This window comes from Ziziphus jujuba, chromosome 3 (assembly GCF_031755915.1).
Source record: "Ziziphus jujuba cultivar Dongzao chromosome 3, ASM3175591v1".
In the NCBI taxonomy this organism is placed as follows: Eukaryota; Viridiplantae; Streptophyta; class Magnoliopsida; order Rosales; family Rhamnaceae; genus Ziziphus; species Ziziphus jujuba.
The window spans coordinates 17,168,194-17,195,272 of NC_083381.1; the positions used below are offsets into that span (position 1 = coordinate 17,168,194).

Sequence of the window (27,079 nt, forward strand, 5' to 3'; positions counted from 1 at the left end):
ACACATGTAAGTAATGGATTTGGGAAACCTATAGCACAAATAAGTTTAATCATTTCAAGCAAGGAAAATAGAATTGAACAAATCTATAAAATGAATTGGGTTTTCTTTAATATATTCGACTTTAGTGGGAGGAACAATACAAAGTATCACTACTAGACTATAAATTTAATCACAAAGCTAATTAATTAATTTAATCACGAAGCCAATTAATGTGAAACATAGAAATCCTACTTCGTGGGGAAAAAGGGTGAGACAAGATAGAGATTGAAATGATAACCATATAGTTGGGTCGCTGAGTTATTGCTAAGCTTTTATAATGGGGAAAGACATAATGGTCGCATATGAAAGATAGGGCTAGCCACTAAGCTTTGCTTGCAAGTATTTTCTTCTCTTTTTGTGCTCAAAATCATAAAGCCGAGTAGACAATTGAATAGGACAGATCAGAAAGGGCGGTGAGATATATGCTTCAATTTTCATCAACATCTGAAAGATAATTTTTTGTTTTTTGTTTTTCTCCTTTAGTTTTTGTTTTCGTTTGTGTTCTGGTTCTGTTTTTGTTTGTTTGCTAGGTGTCCTCTACCAGGGTATTAGTGAAATTAAGGTCAACATTTTTGGGGGGTCCTATATCTCCTCATAGCTAATGGAACATGTGCACAATAATTTTGATTCAATTTTCATAGAAAGGTATGATGAGGATAAAGAATAAGGGAAAATTAGCACCCATGTCGAGGAAAATTAGCACCCATGTCGACGAGGTAATTACTTGTTTTGCTTATATACTCAAAGGGTTACTTAAAAGTGGTTTAACCATAAATGCATAGATTTTTATCCACAAATATTTAACCATAAATGCATAGATTTTTATCCACAATTATCTTTCACAAGACCCTAATTTTTTTCAACATGTTATTTGCAAATTTTAGTCCTCTAATTATAGGTGTGTTATTTTTGCCCCTGATTTTTTCTTTGATATTTTTGCCTCTTAACTACAGTGTTCATCTCACCATTATGTGCATTTTGTTCCTAATCTGTCAAAAAATGCATCTGACATACACGTCTATCCAAAGTAAGGAGACTAAAAGTGCAAATACTATTTTGTTATAACGAAAGTCCTTGAATGCAAATGAGGTACTTTTGCATCACCAAAATATAAACTGATATGCAAAATATATGAAATCGGACTTTGTAGTGTTAATCACTCTATTCTCAAACTTAAGAAGATTAGGCTTAATGCATATCATATATGCATATTAGTGGGATTATTTAGAATTAGGGCCTTCCATTTGTAAGATAAAACTTTCATCATTTACAAATGATCCATAGCTTTAATATAACAGAGAGCTGAAAGATTTAACAACAAATACAGGAATATGCTATGTATTTCTATTCACAATTTCAATCTTAGAAGTTCAAATCTTTACATGAATTTTTTTAATGTTTGTATATGTGTGGATATTACTTACATGAGGATTTTTAGACTCTTCTACTTGTAACATTCTGTCGCTTTTTTGGCAGCGCCATTGACATATCCCGTAGCCTGTTTGTAATTTCTGTGAATGATGGCCGGGATGCAGGGTCAGCTGACCAGCACTCTTCCATTAACTTTTTCCATTCAGAATCACAACGTTTTGGAATAGGAGGCCTTAGTGTGTTATTTACAATTCCCCCTTCAAAATAGATCAACAAAAGCCAAAAGTGAATTCGAAACAGAATATCACTAAAACATGGTAAAGTTAATGGAAATGTGGTCTTTTTATACCAATGAAGTATGTGTTAGAAGACTATGAAACATACAAAGAAAAGCTGTTATAAAATTTTTTTCCAATCTTCAGATACTTTAACTAGCTGCTTGTAGCAATTGATATGTAAATTAAAACATGGCTCTGGTTGAAAAAAGATCTTAAAGATGTTCTATAGTCAATTTGATCCATTTTCATATTTCAATATTGTTATATGAGGACTTTCTTCTATATTAAGCGTTACCTACAGTTCAAAACTTATTAGACTGTAAGTGATTCTTTTATCAAAGTCTAATGTAAGACCCTAAAATAGGCTACTGAATGTTGTAACTGTTAGAACTTTGACTAACATTTACTCTTTCCAAAAGCACCTAAAACTCATACATATGGAAAGTTGTATTCTGGGAAAGCTTAAGAACAAACTTGAATGTAACAAAAATACATATGGCAAGCCAAAAATTTACCTATAATAGCACCACAGTGCATGTTAGCATATGGTTCTTCCCCAGTCAGGATCTCCCACATCACAATACCAAATGAGAAAACATCAACCTGCAAATAACAAGAATAGCCAAAGGATCATGTTAAAATAATCTCTCTGGTTTATTTCACACTTTTGCTGGAACTCCACATTGAAAATGATAGATTTTGCATGAGGTTCATAACCTTCTCAGACACCCGGTTACTGCTACCACTTAATAACTCTGGTGCCATCCATGGAAGGGTTCCTCTCACACCACCAGATACTAGCGTGTTGCGTTTAATTCTCGACAACCCAAAATCTCCAACCTGACAAGCAGATTACCGGTACTGATGATGAACTTTTTTATGGTGTTAAGAAGTTAATCTAAATGGTGAATGATGAAAAACTATTCTTTTGTAATAGAAAACTAGAAAGTTATTGTCTCTGCAACAAATTACCTTGCATATGGGTCGCTCAGAATCCCTTAAGTTCACTAGCAAATTGTCACATTTTAAATCAAAATGAACTATATTTTTCAAATGCAAATATTCCATGCCAAAAGCTGTGTCCATCGCAATTAGGAGCCTCTTTCGACGATCAAGCACTCTGCAGAAAGAATTCTACAGATTTGATAAATCTAACTCTGATTATGATATATAAAAAACAAAGGAAATATGGATTCAACTCACATATCTTTCTTTAGTAGGACATGCCTCAATGAGCCATTGACCATAAACTCAGTTACAGTTGCCAATGTTGTCTCTGGTCCATCAGGAACAACCCCATAAAATGCTACGACATTTGGATGGTGAAGATTTGACAGTATACGTGCTTCTCGCCAAAAGTCTTTGATCTGTTCAAACAGGTAGAGTTTCAGTTTCATTCAGTAAACTTCTTAAACCAAAATTTTGAAAATGTAGGAAATGCATTTTTAAAACCAAGTTAATTTTATATGGCCAAGTTATTCAGAATCATTTTACATTCCTTTTCCAAAATAGATAAAATACCTTGTAGAATATGAGAAAATTTATATAGACATGACCATCATGATTAAGCTGTAAAAGATAGGATCTTCATAAGTGCAAACACTAGTTAATTGGAGACCTACCAGCCGCTCTTGCTCCGATGATCTGCCTGAAAAGCAACTCTTTTTAATTCTCTTAATAGCAACATCTGTTCCTCTCCACTTCCCATGGTAAACAGTTCCAAATGTACCAGATCCTAGCTCTTGCAGTTCTTCAAGATCATCATTCTTTATGATCTGCATATCAGCATCTGAAGCATTCAGTTAAATTTTCTTGACCATATTGTTCCATTTTTCAAATGAAAAACGAGGTACATGTCCACAAAGTGAAATGGGAAACCAGTTGCAAATAACAAATAGTTTTGGAACATATAGATTGCCTATATGCCACGACCATGCACTAAAAGCCCATATTATATTTCTTTGATTATATTCAAATGCATTCAGCCAAATATACTAATTTGGGCATAAGTTGGTTAACTTGTTAGCACCTTAATAGATGCACACATTAAGTCATAATATTTTTTTTCCCCTCTACTTGTCTTGCTTGTCAAATATACAAATGTTAAGTCCAAGTGACCTAAATAATTTTGAGAAATTTCATTATCTCACTTAAATCTATGAGAATATAACATCCAGTGGAAACTAAATTTTAAGATTTGAAAAGAATAATCCTGTGTTTATTATGTCCCCATGAGCAATAAACCATGGTGTTGAATGCAGAAAATACATATATATATATATATAAGAGCCTTTAGCATTTTTAATTCCCACAAGTCGATAGGAATTTGAAGTTGGCATATATCAGTTTGCATACAGAGTTGCCATAACTGGAAAAAAAAATTATATATATATATATATATATATATATATATTATATTGCTATTAATGAGAGCGAAACAGAACAAAAAAGAAAGAAAACAACGCAGAACAGTTGAGAGAGAAACTGTTATCAAATCATAAATGAATTCATCAAGATGTTTGTTCTGAACCTGCAAACCGTAAACTCCTGCTTCAATCTCCGCTATAGCTGCATCACTCATACTTATAGATTCATCCCTACCGTCAGCACTATCATTCTCAACCTATAATAATACAGGAAAGGAGCTCAAATGAACCACCAAATAGTACCATCAAAAAAGGGAAAAAAAGATAAAAAGAAAATACATATATACATATATATTTTAGTGGCAACATAGTTTACCTCTCCAGAAGATTCCTGAATGCTACTGTCTGCTTTTGTTTCTCTAGGAGATGTACATTCATCATCACTACATGTGTATTCTACATATGCAACCGCTCGAGAGGAGGAAGGAATGCCAGGAGTTGCTATGCCAGTTATGTCTTCAACAATAATCGGTGATTCCATTGCCTCATTGTCATGATAATCATCTAAAGGCTGTGATTGGACAGAGATGGCATATTCAAACTTAGGCACTTCAATAGCTTCTCCGCTAAAACTTAATATTTCAATCTCATTGTAAGCACGATTCATAGCTTCCTTATCATGAAGAGATGCTTCACTATCTGAACTGACAGTTGAAGCCACTTTCTGAAACAATGATCCAGAAGGGGAGTGTTATTCCTATTCAAGTTTTTAGAACATGCTTTAAATATATCCAACAAGGGGAAATGTACTTACAGAGCTTGTAGCTAGAGATTCAAAGCCAACAAATTCATCAGATGCAGCAGGTGTTTTTCGTCTGAGGGATCTTTGACAACTTATCCTCTGAGTGGTAGAACTTTGCTGATCATGCATAGAATTTAGGCTCCTAGTATCCAACAAATTTTCTAATGGTGTCACTGGGGAAGCAGAAACCATTCCTTCAGGGATTTGCAACTCTTGTGAGGATACACAATTTTTATGCATGTAGTTGATATTTGGTAAGTTGCTACTTTCAAGAGAATTATTCTTTGATTTAACATCAACATTTCCTTCATGGTGATTCCAATTTTTCTGATCACCAGAACTGTTTTTCCTGTGTGTCCACTTCAACAACTCCTCACTCCCCTTTCCCCTGGAATGGCTTGGTTTCTTGACTGTGAATTGATTTTCATGCACAGCTACTTGGGATTCAGCTTTCTCAACACCTTGCATTACACATTCTCTTGATGAACTAGACCTTGTTATTGGAAGCAACTTGTCTCTCTTAATTTTTGATGACGACAGGGGCATAAATCCATCTGAGGGTCTGTCATAATGTTCTTGCAGCAGAGAGTCAGAAAGGGCATGCATCATTTTGTTGTGAGGAACATCTTTGATCTCAGTTCCGGACAACAAAGTTGGTAGGTGATCTTGGTGAGAACCAGAATTGTTAGAATGGAATGAGCTCTCCCTAGGCATCACTCTCTCAAAGCGTACACCAGTTTGAACATTTTGCGCAGAAGACACAAAGTTTCCTCCTGGCCCAGGATGGTGAAAGCAGATGTCGGACGCCCTATTCGCCCAATCAGCCTCTACCAAATACTTGGTCTGATTATGGTTATCTGTGAGTGGAAGCCCATGACAACGACTCAAAGCATCAACGTTACAGGAATCTTGACATGGAAGTTTTCCCATAAGAAAGGAAGAACTCCCTTCATCACCGCCAGCGTATGGTCGATCTATCACATCAGAATTCTTGGGATCCCTACCCTGAAGTACAGTTGTATACTGAGCAGGAGGTCTTGGACTATGATCCTTATTCTCCAAAATATATGTAGATGTAGGTGAGTCCCTATGAAATCTTGGACTATGTTCTAAGGTATTGCCCAATTGGCTAGTCTGGCTTGTCAAACTGTGCCCACTTGAACTCTTCTTGGGACTTGGTTCCAACATCCCATTAACAGCAACAACATACTGATTTTCAACATCATTTGTCTGGGTAGCCCTTGCTTCAACAGAACTTGGGCTTTCAGATTCATTTAAAGGTATAAGAAAAAGCCTTAATCTTTGAGAACCCTCGGTTCTTTCCTGCTCTAGATATTCCTCTAACATATGATGAAGGTCCTCATCGGAACAAATGGATATAAGAGCATCCAGATCCTCACCTGGAAGTTGGTACTTGATAGTGTGTGGTTGGCTAAAAATTGTGCTAGTCTTCTTCACTAGTTCCTCCCAGGTAATGTTCTTCCTGATGGATATGATTCGTGTTTCTCCGCCAACATATCTAAGCTTCCCATCACTTGGTCTTGGTAATATTCTTCCCCCAAAGCTGCAGAGAAATCTCATCTTGCTAGACACAGAACCGTCAGAAAACCCTTGCACATAAGGATGGTATGCCTGAGGCGAATCGAGTACATAAAACGGTGGAGCAGTTGGTAGTACTGGCGGAACACGATCACGGTTATCAACGTGCTTACTTGGTACTTGTCCAATAGCAGCACCATATTCCCAATGATATCTGTTTATATTATTAGGATGCACCTTGTAATCTACTTCAGCAGGAAAATATCCTGAACCATGAACAAAATCTGATACTTCCGAGCTGCATTCAGAGTCCACTCTTCTTAACCCAAGAATGCCACTGAGATCCTCATATGCCAGCTGCTGATGGTTTTGATTATAATTTAAACCAGATCTTGTTGGCAGGCGCTGATTGACATTAGTCATGACCGGTGCTAATCTCCTTAGCCCAGCACGATCCTGCAGAAACTCTGTCGAGAATTCCTCACCGGTCTGTATACAAAAGTTATCTACATCTCTATCTGCTGCAGCTCTGTTGTTTGACACAACATTTGGTGTATCTTTGTAGAACTGTTGGCTGGAAGTACCAGCTCGAGCCTCCTTGGTCATTTTTTCAGAAGAAGTTCCTCTTCATTGAAATTTTCGATGAACATTCTATAGTGTTTCCAACCTTAAAGGCCCTTCCTTCGAAAAGGTTGAAGTTTCAAAAGATCATAGCCTAATTTATTCCTTTACGAACTCAATCCCAAAATGTGTACAATTAGACTCCTAAAACTTTCTCTCAAATGCTTTTATTTTTGTATCAAACACCAAGATGAATAACAATGTACAAATTATTCTATGGTCATTTCACCATCAGCAAAATTATAAAACATTGCCCATGAATCTGCACTCTCTTATCCATACAAAACCTTCCCTACATCATATATGAAACACAAGTCCCAGCCTCTCAGTTTTCCTGTATTCCACAATAAAATAAAGGTTAATACTCAAGCAACAATTTTCATCAAACCCACAATTCAAAATTGATTCTGTTTCAATCCCATTGGGGGCAGAAAACAAAAACAAAGAAGGCAATTTTTCAATGGGTATACAGCAAATTTCAAAGGCAACAAATGACAGCAAAGTAATCAAAAAAAAAAAAAAAATTTCCTGAGAATTGTAGAACATACAAAAAGTACAAAAGACATTAAAAGGAGAGACATAGCAAAATGGGTACCTTCTTGATTGTTGAGAATTTTCTTTTCCGGTTATGAATTGAAGCTGCAAAGGTGGTTTGCATTGGAAAAATATTGAAGAAGAATAATGTTGGTATGGAAGAAGAGGAAGGCAAAAGAGGAAAATGATTTTTGAGTTTGGGTTTTGTTTGTGAGGGTGAGGTTTGAGAGAGAGAGAGAGAGAGAGAAGATAGAGAGAAGATAGAGAGAAGGCTTTGCATAAGCTTCGGAGCTCTAATCGAGAGAGAGAGAGAGAGAGAGAGAGAGAGAGAGAGAGAGAGAGAGGATGACGTGGCACCAAACCATAGAAATGGAGGGAAGGAAATGGGGCCTTTAAACTGCAAAAACTGATTTATGAAATATCTCATCCTCTACCAAAATAAACCCAACCCCCCACAACAATAACAAAAATAATATGATTAAAAAACAAAAAAAAAAAAACAATAACAAAAATAATAATAATAAATCATAATTTTTTTTTATATTTTAATTAGTTGAAGGTTATTATGCATACTGAAATTATTAGATACTAATTCTAAAAAGTAAACTCTTCCTTTTAACATTTATTTGAAAAAATATTATTTGTTATAATGGGTACCATCATAATGTTATCTGTATATTCATTTTGGAATTCAATTTACTATCATTATTGGCTCACTTTTCCCTTTTACATTTTCAGTTCAAAAATTTTTTTAAAAATTAAATGTAGCGAATATATTATGGCCACATTATCTACAAGATGATCATACTTCTTTATATTAATTTTTATTTTCTTTTTCTTCCCAAATAATTTTTTTTTATTCCTGTTCATTTCAACCCTTAAGCCTGTAAAGCTAAAAATATCACCAAGAAATTTGTTCTTATCAAATATAATATAATTTCATGCATGTTTGCGGACCATACTCACAAATATTAAATATAAAAATATAATTTTTTTTTTTTTGGTTATTTTGGGACATTGTTTTGCTTTTTTTTGAATTGTTTGTTTCTCAATCAAAGGAAAAATCTTAACGAGAACTTACATAATATGAAATGTCAAAACTATAATTTATATGCTAAGAAAAAGTAGGGCAACTTTTCATATATCTTTCACTCACGGATATTTCTAGAATTGGTGAACATTAGGAAGGAATTTATTCTTACTTTTCGCAATAAAGGACAAAATATAAGTTGCATTAAAATTTAGAATAAGGCATTCAAGTTTGAGTAATGCTAGTGATTGTTTACAATACATTGACTAATAAAGAATGTGGTGTTATTTTATTGACTAAATAATATAAACTGAATAATAGAAAAACAAGCAAAACAACACAAATCAATAAAAAATGAACATACTAATTGCTATATTATTTAATAAATAGTTTTTCTTTTGAAAGTATAAATAAATAAAGTTGATAAACATTTTGATAAGGATAATAAAGTATTATTATTCAAAATTTTACTAAAAATAATCAAAATTTGTTACTTTTTTTTTTCCCCTCAATTGCCAAATAACTTCAAAACCAATAAAATATTATTTTCCAAATTATGGTATAAAATAATGTCATTTATTTGGATCTTTGTGTATTGGTTGGTAGAGACTAATTAAAAAAGGCAGAAAGAAATTGATAAAAAAAAAAAGAAAGTTAAAAAATATTAAAGCCAAATATAAAAATAATAGAAAATTTCATTTAGATCTATTTAATTTTATTTTAATTACATTTAGATCATATATTTTTGAAAAATTATCATTTACCTCCCTTTAGTTTTTTATATCTCAAAAAGATTATTTTGTTAGTTTTTACCAAATAATTTTAATAGCTAAAGATCAAAATTGTATTTTTACAATATTATTCAATTACAAAATATTTATTTCGAACTTCCATTTTGATTATTAATTCTTAAAATTAATAGATAAAAAATAAAAAAGAGCAATCAACTATCTGCTTAACCCATTCCTAAATGAAGGAAGCCTTTTGTTCAATTCGAATTTTGATTTTTATTGGACTTTGGATTCTAGTCAGATTTTTGCCCCTTAGCCAGGATGATGAAGAAGATGCCAGCCAAAATAAAACCCTAAAAATCAATTTGAAAAAAGAAAAAAAGAAAATCAAGTGTTTTTTAGTAATTTAAATAAATTTACAGTGGAAAGGAATTGTGTAAATCGCAACACTTTTTAATGAAAATGTTCACAATTCATTTTATTTAGTTTTAAGGCCCAGAAATTTTTAAGACCTCAAATTGGTCAATAGCTGCAGCAAATATTTGTCTGTTATTGTTGAATTAATAATTTAAGGAAGTTTTATTTACAATGTCAAAGATCTCAATACAGTTTCTAAATTTTTTTATTTTTTAAACTATTCTTTTATCTGTTCTTTCTTATTTTTTCTTCTAGATATTTTTTTTTCCTCTTAAAATCTATTTTCTCTTTTACCTGTTCACCATATTAAATGATAAAGAAAGAGTTGCCAACCATGTAAGTCTCTGGTGCTCTATTGATGGTGATTTCTATTTATTTTTTTTTTTCTTTCTTTTTAAAAGTTTTCAAACTATTTTTTTATTACATGCTTTGCCACCACCACCTTCTGCTTTTTCTCCTCTCTCCTGCAAACCTTCAATGATAATCTTGATCAATATGGAACGGTTTGAAAAACTTTTTGAGCGAGATTCTAAAGGACATGTTTAATGGATAAATGGAAATCCAACATCACATATCTAAAGAACTGATTTGGTTAAAAGATGGGATTTTTCACGGGAGCAAGTTGTCTTGCAGATAAAGCATGTATAAATGGCAAAGCTACCAGAAACATAGTAGTGGCAAAGCAACTAATGAATAAAAAGATCTTGATCCTAAAATAAATTTAAAAAAATATAAAAAATAAAAGGAAGGAAGATGAATTGGGCTTTTAGATAAATTTAATATTAAATGTATAAGTTAATTTAGAAGTGTGAAAAGAACTTTTAATTAGTTTAGTGGACCACAATTTAAAAATCTAATTAAATATTACAGATTGTTAATTAATATTAAAATGGATTGTTTTAAATAAATTAAATATGTCTAATAAAATCAAATAATTTTTTTTAAAATTTAAACATTAATTCGTTTTCAACCAATCAAAATATAAGGTTGCAAATTAAATTAATTTTGACATACAATTAAAATAAAGGTCAAATAAATTAATGGAGTATTAATTTTCAAAGATTTTAGTAGTCCAATAAAATTAAAAAGATTACCAAATATTAATAATAATAATAATAATAATCCAGAAAATGTTTTAAAATAAATAGTAATTTCAAATAAATTACTATCAAATAAAACTTTTTTTAATGGGGAAGGAGGTAGTAGTTGCAAGGGACTTGGTTGGACTCCAAATATAAAAATCCTTACTACTCTAGCCAAGTTGTGACATCTTAATCTTGCTCCCTGAAAAACTCCTCCTAGCCTTGATACTTTTTGGATGCAGCTGTTTATTAAGATGATTCAATTAGAAAGAAGATTAAGGGCAAGAAAGGAGAGAGACATAATAATATATTTTTATTTTTATTTTTTAAAATGTGTAATTATTTATTAAAAAATTCTACATTGTAGCCGGAATGCATTTACAATATTGATGAAGGTTTTAAAAGAAAACATTATTAATATTATTTTTGTGTGATAATATTGATAAAATTTTTTTCAAAAACCATCATAATATTGTAGGATTGCAGGCAGACGATCCACACCATAGGAAAATTCACTATTTATTTACCCTTTGATGGTTAAATCAAAGAAATATTCCAAACGGCCAAGGCTGCAACTGAAATATTGAAAAAAAAAAAAAAAGACCTTTTAATTTAAAGCAAACCTTGTACATTTTGTGGTAAATTTATATTTTTTTTTTCTTCGTAATTTGTTTATCATACAACACATGGAATTTGGGCTGTTTTTCCTAAGGTAGTAATAATCATATTTTAGGTTAATATTTTTTATGGTACTGATATTAAATAGCACCAGCTTTCAATAAAGAAAACCACAAAGTTAGCAATGCCCTTTTTTTTCTTTTTTCTTTTTTGGTTGGTGTGTGTGTGTGTGTGTGTGAGTATAATTATGAAGCACATTAAAATATAACCTGCCAAGTAAAATAAATTCAACACATTCTCGAAAAAGTCTATACAGAGATCCGTGGGTAATTTTGAGTGATGATGAAATTTTCTGGTAAGAAGAAGAAAAAAAAAAAAATATATATATATATATATATATGAAATTTCATAACCTAACTTTTTAAATAAAATAATAATAATAATAAACAACTAATTGCAACACTTTCTCCTTCCACAAATCGGTCTCTCCCTAACCTAACCTACCAAAAAAACGAAGAAAAATATGCAAATTTATAACCTAACTTTCTACCTGTTGGGTTTGCTGTTATTTTGAGTGATGGTGGATCTCTAATAGCCTGTTCTGCTTTTAATATATATTTACTTCTTTGACAACCAAGAATAATAATAATAATAATAATAATAAAACTTCGAAATAATCCATTCCAAAAGGGTCGTGGAAAAAATTATTAAGATGTAACTTAGTAATCTACTCCAGCAGGTAAATTTACTGAGAAAACTCGGTTGAGAATTCCTCACCGCTCCGTATGCAAAGGTTATTCACATCTCTCTTGGTAATATATACATATATATATATATATATATATATATATTTTTTTTTTTCTTGAAGGTTAATAGTGCATATTAAAATTTTGAGATACTAGTATTTATTTTGAAAAAAAAAATTATTTGTCATATAGGATGATTAACATCCAGAATTATATGTTCACATTGCAAATTTATTCAGTGGAGTACATTTTTATAATCATTTGTTCTTCAAAAAATAAATAAACGTTAAAATATTTTATTATATAAAATAAAAACTATTTTTAAATTTATTTTTAATAATTTTATATTTTAATTAATCTTATTTTTTAAAATGTCGTAGCACTTATTTGGAAATGCACCACCTTTGATCTTTCACTATTTCTCTTAAAAAGATGTAAAGTGTTTGTAAAGCACTAACAAATATGCTCTCTTTATTACCATTATTAAATCACTTTTCTATATTAAATCTTTAGTTTAATACGTTCTTATATGTGGATCCCTACATGAGCAAAAATTGGATGATTCGAGAATTTTGTGGTCTCTTTAAAAAAAAAAAAAAAAAAAATCATATCAAGTAAATTCCACATGTGGTCTCATATATTTTTTTGTTAAGCAAAAATTTCATGAATTCGAAATCACATGGTCTTTACTCATAACAATGAATTGTAACACATGTGAGAGATCCATTCATTTTTGTAAGTAGGGATCACATAGCCCCAGATATATGTAATTTTTTATATTTTTAATTTAGAGATTATAGAATTTAAAATCCACGTGATTTTTTTAAATGTATATATATTTGATGTACTGATTTTTTTTTTAATTTTTTTTAATGAGTAATTGACTATATTTAACCTTTTTAAAAATCATCAGTACACCCATACGCCCCATATCAACAATGGATTTCATTGGAGATGATTCCTTATACCTGAAAAGTTTAAAATATCACCAAGAAATTTTATTTTATTTTATTTAAACCTTTTTTTTTTTTTTTTTGGTAGTAACCAAATTTTTATGAATTATATATAATATATTTCATTCATGCTTGCTGACCCTACTCACAGATATTAAATGTATAAAAAGTACATTTTTGTTATTACTTTGTGGACATCGATTATCATCTTTACCTTTTGAATTGTTTGTTCTTCAATCCAAGGAAATATCTTAACGAGAATTTACATAATATGAAAAGTTAATAAGTATAATTTACATGCTAAGAAAAAGTTGGGCATCTTTTCACATAATGCTGTATCTTCCACTCACGGAAGTTTCCAGATTTGTTTAACACAAATAAAAGTGAGAAAAGAATTTATCCTTCCTTTCCACAATAAAGGACAAAAAAAATAATAATAATAATAAATAAATAAGTTGCGTGAATAATATAGAATAAGACATTCAAGTTTTGTTTACAAATGATGTGATATTATTTTAGTGGCTAATTAATTAATTAATATAAATTTAGTGGCTGTTGAAATGGTAAACAAAACAAACCAATAAGGTAATTACATATTATTTGCTATATTAATTGATAACCACAGTTGGCAAACATTTTGGTGTTGACAATATAGTACTATTATTCAAATTTTCACTAAAAAGAATCAAAATTTGTTACTTCTTCATTTCTTTCCCCCATTAACCTGTTGGAGTTTTCAAGTTCAACTTCTGAGCTTTGGCTTGTAGCTTTAGTTTCTCTATATACCTTGACCCATTTAAGAGATTGTAACCATTTTAAATTTTCACTACTATTTCTTTAATCAAATCTTATTTTTTTAGATTTTAGATTACAATGAAAAAAAGTGATTTAGTAGAGTTATTATTTAAAAAACAAATAGACGAGGAAAGTTCATCATTTAAAATGAATTGTATTCCCATATTTTAGAAGTTATGGTATGCGTTGTAGATTCTTTAATTAACTTAATTCTTTTATGTTCATTTCTTATTGAACATAAAATTTTTTGAGGGCCACACAATAATGTGGATTTTTAAATTAGTTAATTTGTTTTTGTTTATAATACGATCTACAAATTTAAATTGATAAGTTGTTAATAACATTCATATTTCAGAATTATTACAATGAAATATAAGCTTCTATAAAGCAAACTCTTCGTGTATATTAAAAAAATTAAAAGAATAATATTCTTCCTAATATGGGCAAATAAAAAATAAAATTATATATAATAGAGAAAAGAAAATTATCTTAGGTGAAGAAAATAGAGGGGAAAATGAAAGACGTATTAGTTTCTTAATAGATTATATAGGTATGATACTTCAATCGTTTCTGGTTAAGGAAATAGCTATTGTCTTTCTGAATAAACAATGAGTGAGTAATGGAGTGACCTTGATCTTTAATTAGGTACCGAATAAAAAAATTATTAAAAAAAAAAAAAAAAAAAAAAAAGGAAGAAGAAAAGGCCAAGTCATAACAATCAAGACATATGAATTTCACAAAGCAACAGGCACCAAACAATTGCACTGTTACATCAATTCAGTATCTGTAATAATCAAAGTATCTTTAACCCTTCCTCATAAACATGACATCACATTCATATACCCTTTTTAAGGGGAAAAACAAATCCCATGACCTAATAACTAGCTAGCAATGCATTATCATAGTACACCAACACGAAATAAACCAAATGGGGCACAAGTGAGAGGGGGGGGGGGGAAAAAAAATCCTACAAGGCATGAGTTTGTGTTCCTGAATGTTGGAAGAATGGAGTCTGTGTAATGTGCAGAAATGTGACGGATGTAATCGGAAATATCCAGCATTCACCTATATGAATCCGGACGCTTTGGCTTGTTTTGAACAACAGCGTCGATCTTTTCCAACACAGCAGGAGTCAGCAAAGGGATTACATCAACAGCTTTCATGTTCTCTTGAATCTGCATGCATAACAGAGTAAACCAACTATTAAGTTCACTCTAAAGACAAAGTAGAAACACAAACTGATCAAACATTCACCAAATCTTTTGGAAATTGGATTCTATTATAGAAAGGCAAAAAGGGGAAAAAGGAATGCTCACGCAAAAATTTAACATTTATAGAACGCATACATTTTGTTAAGCATTTTCTCTAATCCTTCCCCCCTACCATAATGCTCCTCTAATAGAATTCACTACCACTCTTAAAGTTTCATGCAATAATAGCCACAGCCCTCATGCATGTGCCTTGTCTTGAATATCAGGCTCTGCAAATCTAAGAGAACCCAATAACCATCAAGCTGATCCACAATTTACAAAGCTGATGTCTCTAACCTTGCAGGAACAGAGTTTAAGAGTTCAAAAAAATGATCTCGCCTCATCTTATTCTAATCTTATATAATATGAACATCAATGGAAATTCTGGTAATTTGATAATTAAAATTAGCACATCCTAACCGTATTTTCCTTGCATGTTATACATTGCACACGCAGAATATTACAGTTTTATACTCTTTCATATTAAAGTTAAATGAAAGAAGCACAATGAGAATAAACAAACGCACAGGAACAGCACCCAAGCCTAACGACCTATTGGCCTAATAGATATTTTACTGAATTACAGACACATAATGCAATTAAACTAACCTGAGACTCTTTTGTAGCTCCAGTGATAACTGATGAGACATTAGGGTTTGAAGCACACCATGCAATTGCAAGTTGAGACAATGGTACACCTAACTCGTCTGCAATTGGTTTCAGACTATTAACTTTCCTCAGCACGTCATCAACTAATGTTCGGTTAGCAAGGTTCTGCCACGCATAGAAAGTACACTTCATTATGGCAATCATAGAAAAGAATAGGATTAAGTTTATAATAAAGTAATGCTTATTAAAGAACTGAAAAAAATTTAAGATCTGCTTAAAGTTCTTTAGCATAACATTAAATGAGAATTATTAATTCCTAAAACCTCTTAACAATTATCCATAATCTACGGACAAGCACCCACTACAAATTAATAACTACAATATTCAGATGCTCATGAAGAACTTGTTCTATAAATGGTAGTACTTATGCAAGGCATGCACATATAATCATGATGAAAATTCTGAAAAAGGAAACCAATCATCTTAAAAATACCACTCTTGATTCATTGTGTGCAATTAACATTTCAAGCCTGTGAATGATATGTCAGGCACAGTTATCTCAAAAGCTATGCATAAAAGGGGAAATAGTGAAACAAATATAAAACAAGTGAAAACAACATTCAACGTTGCCTAGCAATGATAAATAACAATTTAAACAGATCAACAGTGACTGCATGAGAGAACATAGATTTACCAAAGTCATAAAACAAAATAAGAATTACTTTGTAATTTTCCAATGCAAATCTGCTGTCAGGTGGTATATTTCCCTTGGTGTATTTTCCAGTGAGCACTCCAGATGCAAGTGGACTCCAGGTTGTAAGACCCAGGCCATAGTTGGCATAGAGAGGGAGGTACTCGCTCTCAACCTGAATCCATAAAACATATGAGATCATGAACAGGGTCACGCAGCATGTGAGAGAAAAAGAAAGACAGAGCAAGTTGCTTTATTATATGCTTGCTACAAAAAAAAAAAAATAAAATAAAGACAGATCAAGTTGCATTATGATATGCTTGCTACAAAAAATAAAATAAAACTATCATGACCACGGCTCAATTTCTTTGATCCAATTAGACTAAGGTAGCAAGAACTTCCATAAGAAACTGTACTGCCAGTCACCATGATGAAGTTTTGCTTTATAAAACCCCATTATTGATATTTAGTAATGCCATGGTAATAAGAAATCCAATGAAGTGATAATAGGTTAAAAAACCAAAAAAATTGAAAGATTACCAATCAACAACGAACTATCCAACAAATTAAGGTTCAATACACGAAACTGAAAGACCATGCTAGAAAAATGAAGGAAAAAAGGTAAAACCAAAACTATGAGCAAGGTTAAGTTAAAATGGATCCCAAATATTAATGAGGTACTCTAATAGCCATTACTGGAAAAAATTACATCATCATACTCGGTTCCATCTTTATGCATCACCCACATGTCTCATAAATAAGAAATTTATGATCAATCATCTTCCTTCTACAACTACACTGATGATCAACCGAATCTCATTTCCCCTGGCACAGGAGATTCACAATCGAATCCACAAATTTTCAGCATGAAAAACAAAATCATCCCCACCTAAATGCTAAACCTTACCTTCACCTAAGAAAAAGAATTTCAAGCTCCCAATCATATACGTTGAGAAAAATAATTTATATATATATATTTGCATGTGTATATATATAAATACTATTAGACCCATAAATTCAACCCCCCCCAAAAAAAATATATAAATATATATATATATATAAATAATAAAAGTACCAATCAACAAATACAATCACGATTTCAATTAAATGAGCTTCATACTTCAGAAGTAAGCATCAAAACTCTGTTCATAAATCACAAAAATCCTGTTCATAAATCATCCATGTACTTATATCAAAACAGTAAAAAAAAAAAAAGGGTCTAATCTGGGTATTAATCAAAACAGTAAAAAACAAAAAAATGTATGACCTTGTGCCTAGACAACAAATTGTACTCCGGCTGTTCGACAATAGGCCCGAGTAGATCCAACCTCTCAGCCACACCCCAAGCCTCGGTGATCTGCTGAGCGGACCACTCACTTGTACCCCAGTAGAAAGCCCAACCCTTATCAATCACATAGTTCATAGCCCTCACCGTCTCTTCGATCGGAGTCGAAGAATCCGGACGGTGGCAGTACAAAACGTCGACGTATTCCATATCCAACCTCTTCAGCGAAGCTTTTGTCCCTTCCACGATGTGTTTCCTCGACAATCCCTTGTCATTCGGACCGGGACCTCCCCAGAAGATCTTGGTTGAGATGACGATGTCGGAACGACGCCAACCCAGTTCCCTTATTGCCTGACCCATGATCTCCTCGGCTCGGCCATTGGCGTAGACCTCGGCGTTGTCGAAGAAATTAACGCCGTTATCACGGCAGCACTGCAAGAGCGACTTCGCTTCCTTCACATCTAGCTGGTTCCCGAAGCTGACCCACGCTCCGTACGACAGCTGGCTCACCTTCAAGCCCGACCGACCCAAGTTCTTGTACTGCATCGTCGTCGAAATGGATCTGTTTTTTTAGAGAGAGAATGTGAGCTTGGTAGTGAGAGAAAGTGTGATCTTTTTTCTGGTCTGAGTTTTGTGACTCAGTGAGTTGTGTGAGAGAGAGAGAGAGAGTGTCTACTGTGATATAGAGCGGTTGAGGGAGAGAACGACGATGCGTGGGTGAGGTCCGAACCACGTGAATCCGTCTGATCTGGCAGCGTGAGAAAATGCCACGTAATTGGATGTTAAAATACTGAAAATAGGATGATAATCAAAGCAATGGCGGTGGTGTCCCTGGTTGTATTTAGTAAAAAATGGAGGCTGTTTGTTGGACTACGTCTCTTTCTCTGACACTGTACGGACAATACTGTTCTTGAAAATTCTTGGGAATGGCGGTATGATTTTTTTACGTGGTGTGGGGTCCATGTTGTTTTTGTTAACTCGATAAAATAATCTGGTCCGTTGGAATTATTGAACTACTTTGAGCAAGAGATTAGTCTAAGCCGTGTTGTAGGTGATCATATGGAAAAGTTCCAACCTAGAACATTGTTCTTTTCTTTAACGGTCACATCATGTGCAGGCTAGCGTGACAAACCCAAAGACCATTTTTATGATTCTCCTGCGTAAATAAATATCCTTCTATATTTAACCTTTTTAAATTGTTGTTTTTTTCTATTTTTGTTTTTTAGCCTCAAAAAATATGTTTTTTCTGTTTTTTGAAAAAGTTTTATTTAGACCTTTGAATATTATTCGGTTAAATTAATTTTGTTTGAAAAATCATTATTTATATTTTATGTGTTAGTTTTTGAAATTTTAATCATTAAAAACTATAATTAAAATTTTTTAGTATTATTTTATTATAAATATTAATTTTTAATTTAAAATATTATTTAAATATATTATTTTATCTTAATTATAGTTGAATTTATTTTTTTGAATTATTATTTAAACATCATTTATCAATTTTTAACAGTTTAATCGCTAAAGATTATGATTGAATTTTTATAATATTATTTAATTATAAAATATTAATTAATTGTAAAAATAATTAATAATTTAATAATTTATTTATTTTGATAAATATAAAAAAGAAATAAATAAATGGAGGTTACCGAAAAATTCTGTAAATGCATAAATTCTACAAATTTACATTTTACAAGATCCTGTCTGATTCTAAATACTTTTCGGTTTTTTGGTTAATTAAAATATTTTTGTATTATTGTCTAAACATGAAATTATTGCATCATAAATAGTATGTAAGTATTTTTTATTTATTTTTGGATCTTGAAACTAAATTGGAAATCAGTATCTTTACCTACTTCATTGTCCTAAAAGGATTATGGAATTTATGTTCTATTTTTCTTTCCATATGGTAATATAGATGTCATTTCATTTTAAAATTATAGTAAGAAGACATAGTAAGCAAAGCAAATTTAAAAAATAACAAATTATTTGAATTAGATTATTAGTCGAGCATGAATTAGGACAAGCAAAAATAGTTCCATTTAAGAAAAAACTAGCATGTAATGCTAAGTAATGTGGATAATATCTTTGGCATTCAACCATTTTCTTATAACAATCTTACCGTAATTATCTCAAAAAAAAAAAAAATCTTGTAGTAATAGTTTGATTGATATTCTAAGATGGGAGGAGAAATTTAGATAATCATGGCCTAGAATTTTTTTTTTTTACATAACTTTTATGCAATAAAGAGCTTTGTATTTCAATAGAAATAAATCATTTCGCTATCTATTTGTCCCATTAGATTCCCCTATATACATAAATGTTTTATTGATAAATAATACTTTCGTCTAAAAGTATATCACTTTTTGAGAATAATGCTTTTTTTTTTTAATAAAAGAAGAATTTTTTTTTTTAGTTGAATATTCTTTTGGATTTCATGATGTTCAATTGATTACAGGGAAAGTGTTCTAATCCATACACTAATAGAATACTCTTTTAACTAAAATCATGGTTTTATAATTATTATATTGTGTTTTGAAATAAAATAATTATTGCTTATTATTATTTTGAATCAAAAGAGAACTTTCATTAATCAAAAAGAAGAAAGAGAACTATTATTATATGTTTAGTGTGCATGGAAATCTATTTCATAATTGCTATTTAATCTCTAATTCTATAGATTAGAATAGAAAGTGGCAACGTCAACATCTGTACTAAGAAATCGCAATTTACTGATGTTTCCCAGTCATATTATTTTTTGTTGGATGAATATGCTTAAATTGGAATAAGTATAATATAATATAATAAAAATTCTCCTAAAAATCAATAATATAATATAATAAAAATTCTCCTAAAAATCAACTGTTGATATTATCTTAAATTGGACCAAAAGTAAATATGCAATCTTTGTCCCAACAGACAACACTATTAAAAAAATAAAAAAATAAAAAGAAGAAGAAAAAGAACCAACAATTTTTCATAGCCCAACAATTATACTATAACAAAATTATATTTTCCATACTAGCCAATTGCACGACTGGCTCTTTATTATTTGTAAAATTATATTAAAAAAAAAAAGGGGGCTTTAGTACCTGTATCCCTGTTTTTTTTTTTTTTTTTTTTTTGGTATTTTGATCTTTAAAATTTAATTTTTGATATATTGTTGGTTCTTAAAATATTTGTCTACTATTTAGTAATTTTTGGACCATGAAATATGCTCACTACAATAACAAAACAATAAAATTATAAAATCAGGCAATTTCACAAAACTTTTTTTTATATTAGATCAAATGCACTACACACGTAAAAATATATTAGAAAATAGATAAAAACCTGTTTAATGTCAAAATGCATAAAAAATTGAATTTCAAAGACCAAAATGCAAAAAAGGAAAAAAGTAAGTGCAAAAGCTTAATAATCCAGACAACATAAAGTGTTAAATACCTAAAATAAATAAATAACAAGAAATAAATGTATAGCCATTGGGGCGGCTTTATATAATTATTATAAAAAAAAAATTAAAAAAAAAAAAAACTTGCACCAGATCTGTGTGTCAAGAATTTTTTATTTAAAAAAAATAAAAAAATTTATATTAAATGACTTTTACCTTATTATTTATTATACTTTTGTAAAAATGTATCTAAAAAAAAAAGGGATGAAAGTTAATGAATACATATTTATATATCTAGTTGTTATGAAAGTTAGAAAGGTGAATGCCTTTGCACGTATAAGCTTAGTTGGCAACACCCACCGCTAATAACTCTGCAATTTTGGGTTCAAAGCCTGGTGAGAAGAAATTCCCTTCCCCATGTTTTTATGTTTATTATTATTTTTTTTATATAAAATATCCCTAGAAAATTATAGTAAAGAAACTAATAAATAGGATAGTAATATTGTTGAATTAAACTATATTTATTTATAATCCATGTCAAAATTATTACAAAAGATGCACTTTCATGCTAAGATCAATTACAATAATATGCTACAATATATCCCTAATACTTTTTATTTTATTTTGTTTTATTTTTTTGAAATGGAGTTCATTACTTTATTGCATAAAGGTGTGAAACCCATATGTGAAAGTTGTAAAACCAATTCCAATTTCAGTTTTATTTCCACTTTATCTATAAAATTGTGTCCAAGTTCATTCTGAAGTCAAAAAAATATTCACTGTATGATCAAGGATCAAAAAAACTGTAAAAACTGTAGTATATTTTTACCTGAACATAGACTCAAAGAATACAAAATGTACACCAAAACAGTAAAAAAACAATTGCCAACTTCTTCAAAGGTGTTGCCTCTTTCCTGCATTAACAAAATAATAATAATAATAAAATAAAAAGTAGACAAGAATTTACACAGATATCCACAAAAGTTTTCCATCACATATAATGTAGGAAACTTTTTGGCCCAAAATAAAAATAAACAAGTCCATAGATTCTGTCAAGAATATCATAAACTGAGGAAGGAATGGATAAAAAAGAAAGATCAACCAAGTGAGTAATATTACCTTAGAGTTGGGAAAATTGAGCTGACATGGAAAAAAGAGGTTACCTAATGTACAATTACGCTGGAAAAAGTCCCCAAATATCAAATGAGATCAAAGATTTTAGCTTAACAAAGACTAGATATACATAAAAACACGCTGAGAAAAGTGAGAAAGATTACCAAAGAGACATTAGGAGAGAAAAAACTCCCAAGAATGGCAAGGCAAGAGAGTGCACCTAGGATATCAAATTTTGAAATTAGGAGTACACTTTTTGTTTATTTATTTATTTAATCAGAATAACATCCAGGTAAATGGTGGATTGAGGGAGCTTACCATAGAATGGCAGTGAGACACCGGAGACAGTGTGGTGGGCAAAGTGTGATTAACCGAGGACTGTTAAGAGTCAAAACAGAATGAGAGTGAGTGACATATTAGGTTTTGAAATCTTGAATAAAGGTATGAAAGACTTCATGCAGCCACAGTCAAGTAGGCATTAAAAAGTCTGATATGCTAACAAAGTAGTCATAAGCAGTAGCAATTTGGCCATAATACGCCCTCTACACGGTATGCATTGAGCAGTAGCACTCACCATGAACAATACACGCACCTCTTAAAAGGTACACGCCTGTGTTTTTCATTTTAATTTTCCCTGAATGGCTAACAAATCTGGAAAAGATTATTAAGGAATCCCTAATTTTCTACCAAAGGCTTTTTTTCGCTGCAAGAACAATAAATTTGTGGACAGTTTCTTGAAGTTGAGACTGTTATTCCAACTTCACACATTCTCACATTGTATAGCAGAAATAAACGATATGATAAATTACAGCCACAAAACTTCAAGTATGTTTCAATCACCCATAACAATTTCTACATTGTCGTCTACAATAAGAAGAGCTAATGAAACATCAGTACGTAAATGGTTCAGTGATGAATTAAGAAATTACACTTAAAGTTGAAAAGCATAGTTCAGGTTGTCGAACAATGTATATTTGATCGCCATGGCTATCTTCCTCGTATATATCTTGATTCCTATGCCAGGTCCACAGTGCATATGTAGAGTTCACAACCTGCATCAAGATAAATAAATTTTAACAAAGAGAAAACAACTATAAACAAATTTAGACAGACAGTACTGAAGATCATCGGATGGTGAACTTTCGCAGATAGCACCTCCACATTCATACATAAACATAACGAATCCAAAATACACAACCAAACAAATTATTGAACCTTTTGAGTGCATAAATGTGCTAGGAAAATGGATAAGATACTAAAAAGTGCACTTCATTATAAGCTAAGATTGTACCTCAAGTATTCCATGCCCAAAGCTGCTTTCTCTGAATGCACTCCACTCTGGCTGCTCGTTCCAACAAAACTGTCCTTTAGCAGGGCCAGAAGAAAAATTAATATGGCATACCCCTCCAATTTCTGGTATGTTGTCTCCAGCCGACGGACATTTTCCCGGGTCATCTGCATGTTCAACATCCACCTTCTCAATATTTCCTCCATCTCCAACCGTTATGTAAACAGGTCCACATGGATCCAATGTATAGTTAAAGACTCTATTCATCCGCTCATACGCATGCACCTGCAAAGTAGCCAAAACTCAGTCTAAAAATACAGTTTTCTTCTTCTACTTCTTCTTTTCTTTTCTTTTTCTTTTTTTTTTTTTTCCCTTTTTTTGGTGGTTAAAAAAAGGGATCAAAAAAAGTGCCTCCAGGTCAAAGAATACAAAAGTATACAATTATTTCTACCATTTCCTATGTTAAATAATTATGGTAAGCTAAACTTACATGGCCAGTAAAAACTATATCGACACCATATTGGTATAGGAGTGCTTCCATTTCCTGCCTCATGCATTCAAATTCCTGGTAGTGAGAAGAATAACTATTATACCAAGGAGGATGCCATGCAGCTACCAACCATGGGGTCACAGTGCGGTCTACTTTCCTCAGATCTTTCTTTAGCCAAGCATATTGAGCACCTGAATGAAGATTGAAGAAATTTTATATATGATATAAACAGAACTTAGTACTTGTAAAGCATTTTGAATGCTTGTTTTTACAAAAGAAGGAATCAGGATATCACTTGCCAGTAGCATTGTAGTCAACATATGCTCCCAGCATGATAAGATGTACTCCTCCAGCATCAAAAGAGTAGTAAAAGTTACTTCCAGAGTCAGACTCCTTCGAGGGCACTGCAAATCTTGTCACATAGGATTGGAAAGTGATTCCAGAAACCTGAGGTTCAATCTCATGGTTTCCTTCAATAACCATCATAGGCACTCTCGAGGTTAAAGGCTCCATGAACCTGAACTTCCATTTTAACCATGTTAATAATAAAACCAGCTAAATCTGTACAAGTTAGTAAACACTAATCTTTCAAACAATCAACTACTCTACGTTTAAGGGCATTTGTATATCATGCTTGTAGCAACCTCGCTATCACTAGCATCTGTAAGTAATAAAACCAAACTAATTAATACATATATAGATAGGTAAGCCACAAGCATTATTGGATTAACTGGTTAGAGAAATCATTGATATCACGAACACATCAACAGAACAGCAGTCTGGACATCAGAATACTTTAAAAGTTGACAATCACTTTGTTAAAAGGAAAGGGTGGGGGAGGGGGAGGCAAGGAATAGAAAAGACAGACCATCAAGATAAATACTTAAGCTACAAAAATTTGGTTGGTGTATGGTTATACAAGTTGAGACGAGAGAGCATCAAAAGCCCAATTCATACTCATAGCTTTCCACTTACAACAGAATCATTAGAATTCATTGCCATTGAACCACAGAGAATGATTACAACTTAATAATTATTACCTTCCCCACCCATCCCAGCGGGGTTGATATGTCTCTCTTATAGGGGCATCCGGGAATGCACATGAGAAGCATGGAGCTCCTTTTCCACCAGTTGTGAGGTACTGGTTAGCATAGCTCAAGTCTCCAACCATTAAAATCATTGATGGATCATTTTGAATTAAATGATCAATGGTTGTGGTGGTATTGCTAGTGAGACCCAAATCTCCAATAACAGCAATTCGAGAAGGATAGGCATTTGGGCTAGGGATTGGTAAAGTCTCAAAGGAATGCTCTTCACTCATAGCTGGAAAAGAGCTATCTCCACACTTGTAAAAATATTTTGTTCCAGGTTCAAGACCTACAACGAAGAAAAAAAGGTCTTACTCCACCATTATACTAGACCCTTTTATACTCTTCTAGGTGTCCAAAATCTTATAATCCATCATATTCTGTTTCAACAACTCAAATTGAAGTAAATTTATTGTAGCACAAAAGGATCCCGCTCAAACAGAATAATTCTAACTTGTAATAATAAAAGGAGTTATTCAAAACTCATTCTAAGTTCCATCCAATTGAATTTTTTTCTTCATTTTAGTTATAATAAACTCCAATAATCAAAAAAGAATTCCCTTACCATCAAGCCTGACATGGTGAATAATCCCAGAGGTGTAATTCAAAAGGCCTTCAAATGGATACAACTGATTATAAACAGTGGAAACCCCTCTCTGCAATTTCGTATACTTGCCACTTTTCTTGCCACACCACACCTCACTTGCAACCTTCGAAGGATCAAGTGGCTTCACATTTGAACCAATTTGTGCATCCCCTGAACCATTACAAAACAAACCCAATTCAAAAATTCTAGTAAATCAAACAAATGAGAGAAAAACAAAGACATATTTTGAGAATTTGCAAAAGTACCAGTAACCCAAGAAACCCACATTGAAGTTGGTGAAGATATTGCCAAAGCTATCTGCTCTGGGAAATTTGAGGTGACATTCTTCTTCAACCTTGGATGATTCATAGGCAAATCATCACTACCTCTACGCAGTGATGGATCAAAGCGGCGAGTTACAGGCGGAAATGGACCTTCTAGAGTAGTGGGTATGCGACTTTCAGTCACCAAAATCCTTGTTAGGACTAAACAAATGCTCACAGGAATCCATGGAGCAAAGTTCTTCATTGGCTTGTTGTATGTTTTCTGTCTTCCTCACCTATTGAAGATGGTTCAACAATGGAGGAAGTTATATAAAACCAGATTGATCAATTTCATTTTTGGTTGGCAAAGTCTCACATCCTTTATTGGAATCTGAGGAATGGGTAATTGGAATATGCTATTTGTTTTCTGGGTTCATGAGTATATATATATGTATTCTTCAATAAGCCCTTTGAAGTGGGGCTCTCCACCTAGTACGGTGAGATTTCAGTGTCAGCTATTTTAAAGAAAATAGTTGCCTTTAAACGAAGTTTGAAATTGAAGGGATTCCATAGTCCCATTTGATGAGAAGTACCATGTTTTGTAGTATGTATCAATTAATTCAAAAAGATATTCAACGCTAGAAGACAGTACTGAGTATCAAAGAGACACATCGAACACAAACCCGTTAAACTATTTTATTTTATTTTATTATTATTTTTTTTTTAAATTCTCCAATCTTCAACCAAAAACTTTAAAAATAAATTATCTTCCCCTTTTTGTTTTTATGAGAATACCGGATGAAGTATTTACCAAAAAAAAAAAAAAGAATACCGGATGAAGTAACATCTATCAAGATGCGGTAAAACAGCTTACTTTTACTTAGAAGTAAAAGTTAAAAAATTAATATACCTGACAGCATTTCCAACGTGGTCAGTTAAAAATAAAAGATTATTTTTGAATCTCCAAGATATATATTCAGACAATAGCTTGATTGTCTGCAGGTGGTATCAACTATATAATAAACATTTGTGAAAGAACTTTTTTAAAATGATTTTTTTATTGAATACCTATCAATTAAAAATTAGACATGGAAGCACGATAA

The 27,079-nt window shown here is 31.7% G+C and overlaps 3 protein-coding genes across 4 annotated transcripts; all 3 read right to left on the bottom strand.

Moving 5' to 3' along the window:
- Window positions 1–1,359: 1,359 nt before the first annotated feature.
- Window positions 1,360–7,917, bottom strand: LOC107422567 (uncharacterized). The gene is made up of 10 exons (XM_016032030.4): window positions 7,612–7,917; window positions 4,869–7,350; window positions 4,431–4,778; window positions 4,219–4,311; window positions 3,311–3,463; window positions 2,892–3,055; window positions 2,661–2,808; window positions 2,406–2,528; window positions 2,204–2,291; window positions 1,360–1,667 (listed from the first exon to the last, which is right to left on the bottom strand). Exons 2-10 carry the CDS (start codon window positions 6,999–7,001, stop codon window positions 1,474–1,476), a joined length of 3,444 nt encoding a protein of 1,147 aa, XP_015887516.3. The 5' UTR covers window positions 7,002–7,350; window positions 7,612–7,917; the 3' UTR covers window positions 1,360–1,473.
- A 6,717-nt stretch (window positions 7,918–14,634) lies between these two features.
- On the bottom strand, window positions 14,635–18,415 carry LOC107422545 (probable voltage-gated potassium channel subunit beta). 2 transcript variants are annotated; one of them, XM_048477731.2, is made up of 4 exons: window positions 17,740–18,412; window positions 16,504–16,647; window positions 15,782–15,946; window positions 14,635–15,097 (listed from the first exon to the last, which is right to left on the bottom strand). In XM_048477731.2, exons 1-4 carry the CDS (start codon window positions 18,301–18,303, stop codon window positions 14,984–14,986), a joined length of 987 nt encoding a protein of 328 aa, XP_048333688.1. In that variant the 5' UTR covers window positions 18,304–18,412; the 3' UTR covers window positions 14,635–14,983. The 2 variants fall into 2 exon arrangements, with proteins under 2 accessions (XP_048333688.1, XP_048333689.1); XM_048477732.2 differs by lacking the exon at window positions 15,782–15,946 and having other exon boundaries at window positions 17,740–18,415.
- Window positions 18,416–21,840: 3,425 nt separating this feature from the next.
- Window positions 21,841–26,579, bottom strand: LOC107422563 (purple acid phosphatase 23). Its single transcript, XM_048476732.2, has 11 exons — window positions 25,980–26,579; window positions 25,693–25,884; window positions 25,080–25,416; window positions 24,339–24,556; window positions 24,040–24,230; window positions 23,553–23,834; window positions 23,191–23,313; window positions 22,580–22,639; window positions 22,426–22,481; window positions 22,268–22,327; window positions 21,841–22,062 (listed from the first exon to the last, which is right to left on the bottom strand). The coding sequence occupies exons 1-10, from the start codon at window positions 26,239–26,241 to the stop codon at window positions 22,312–22,314; spliced, it is 1,737 nt and encodes a 578-aa protein (XP_048332689.2). The 5' UTR covers window positions 26,242–26,579; the 3' UTR covers window positions 21,841–22,062; window positions 22,268–22,311.
- Between the last annotated feature and the right edge of the window lie 500 nt (window positions 26,580–27,079).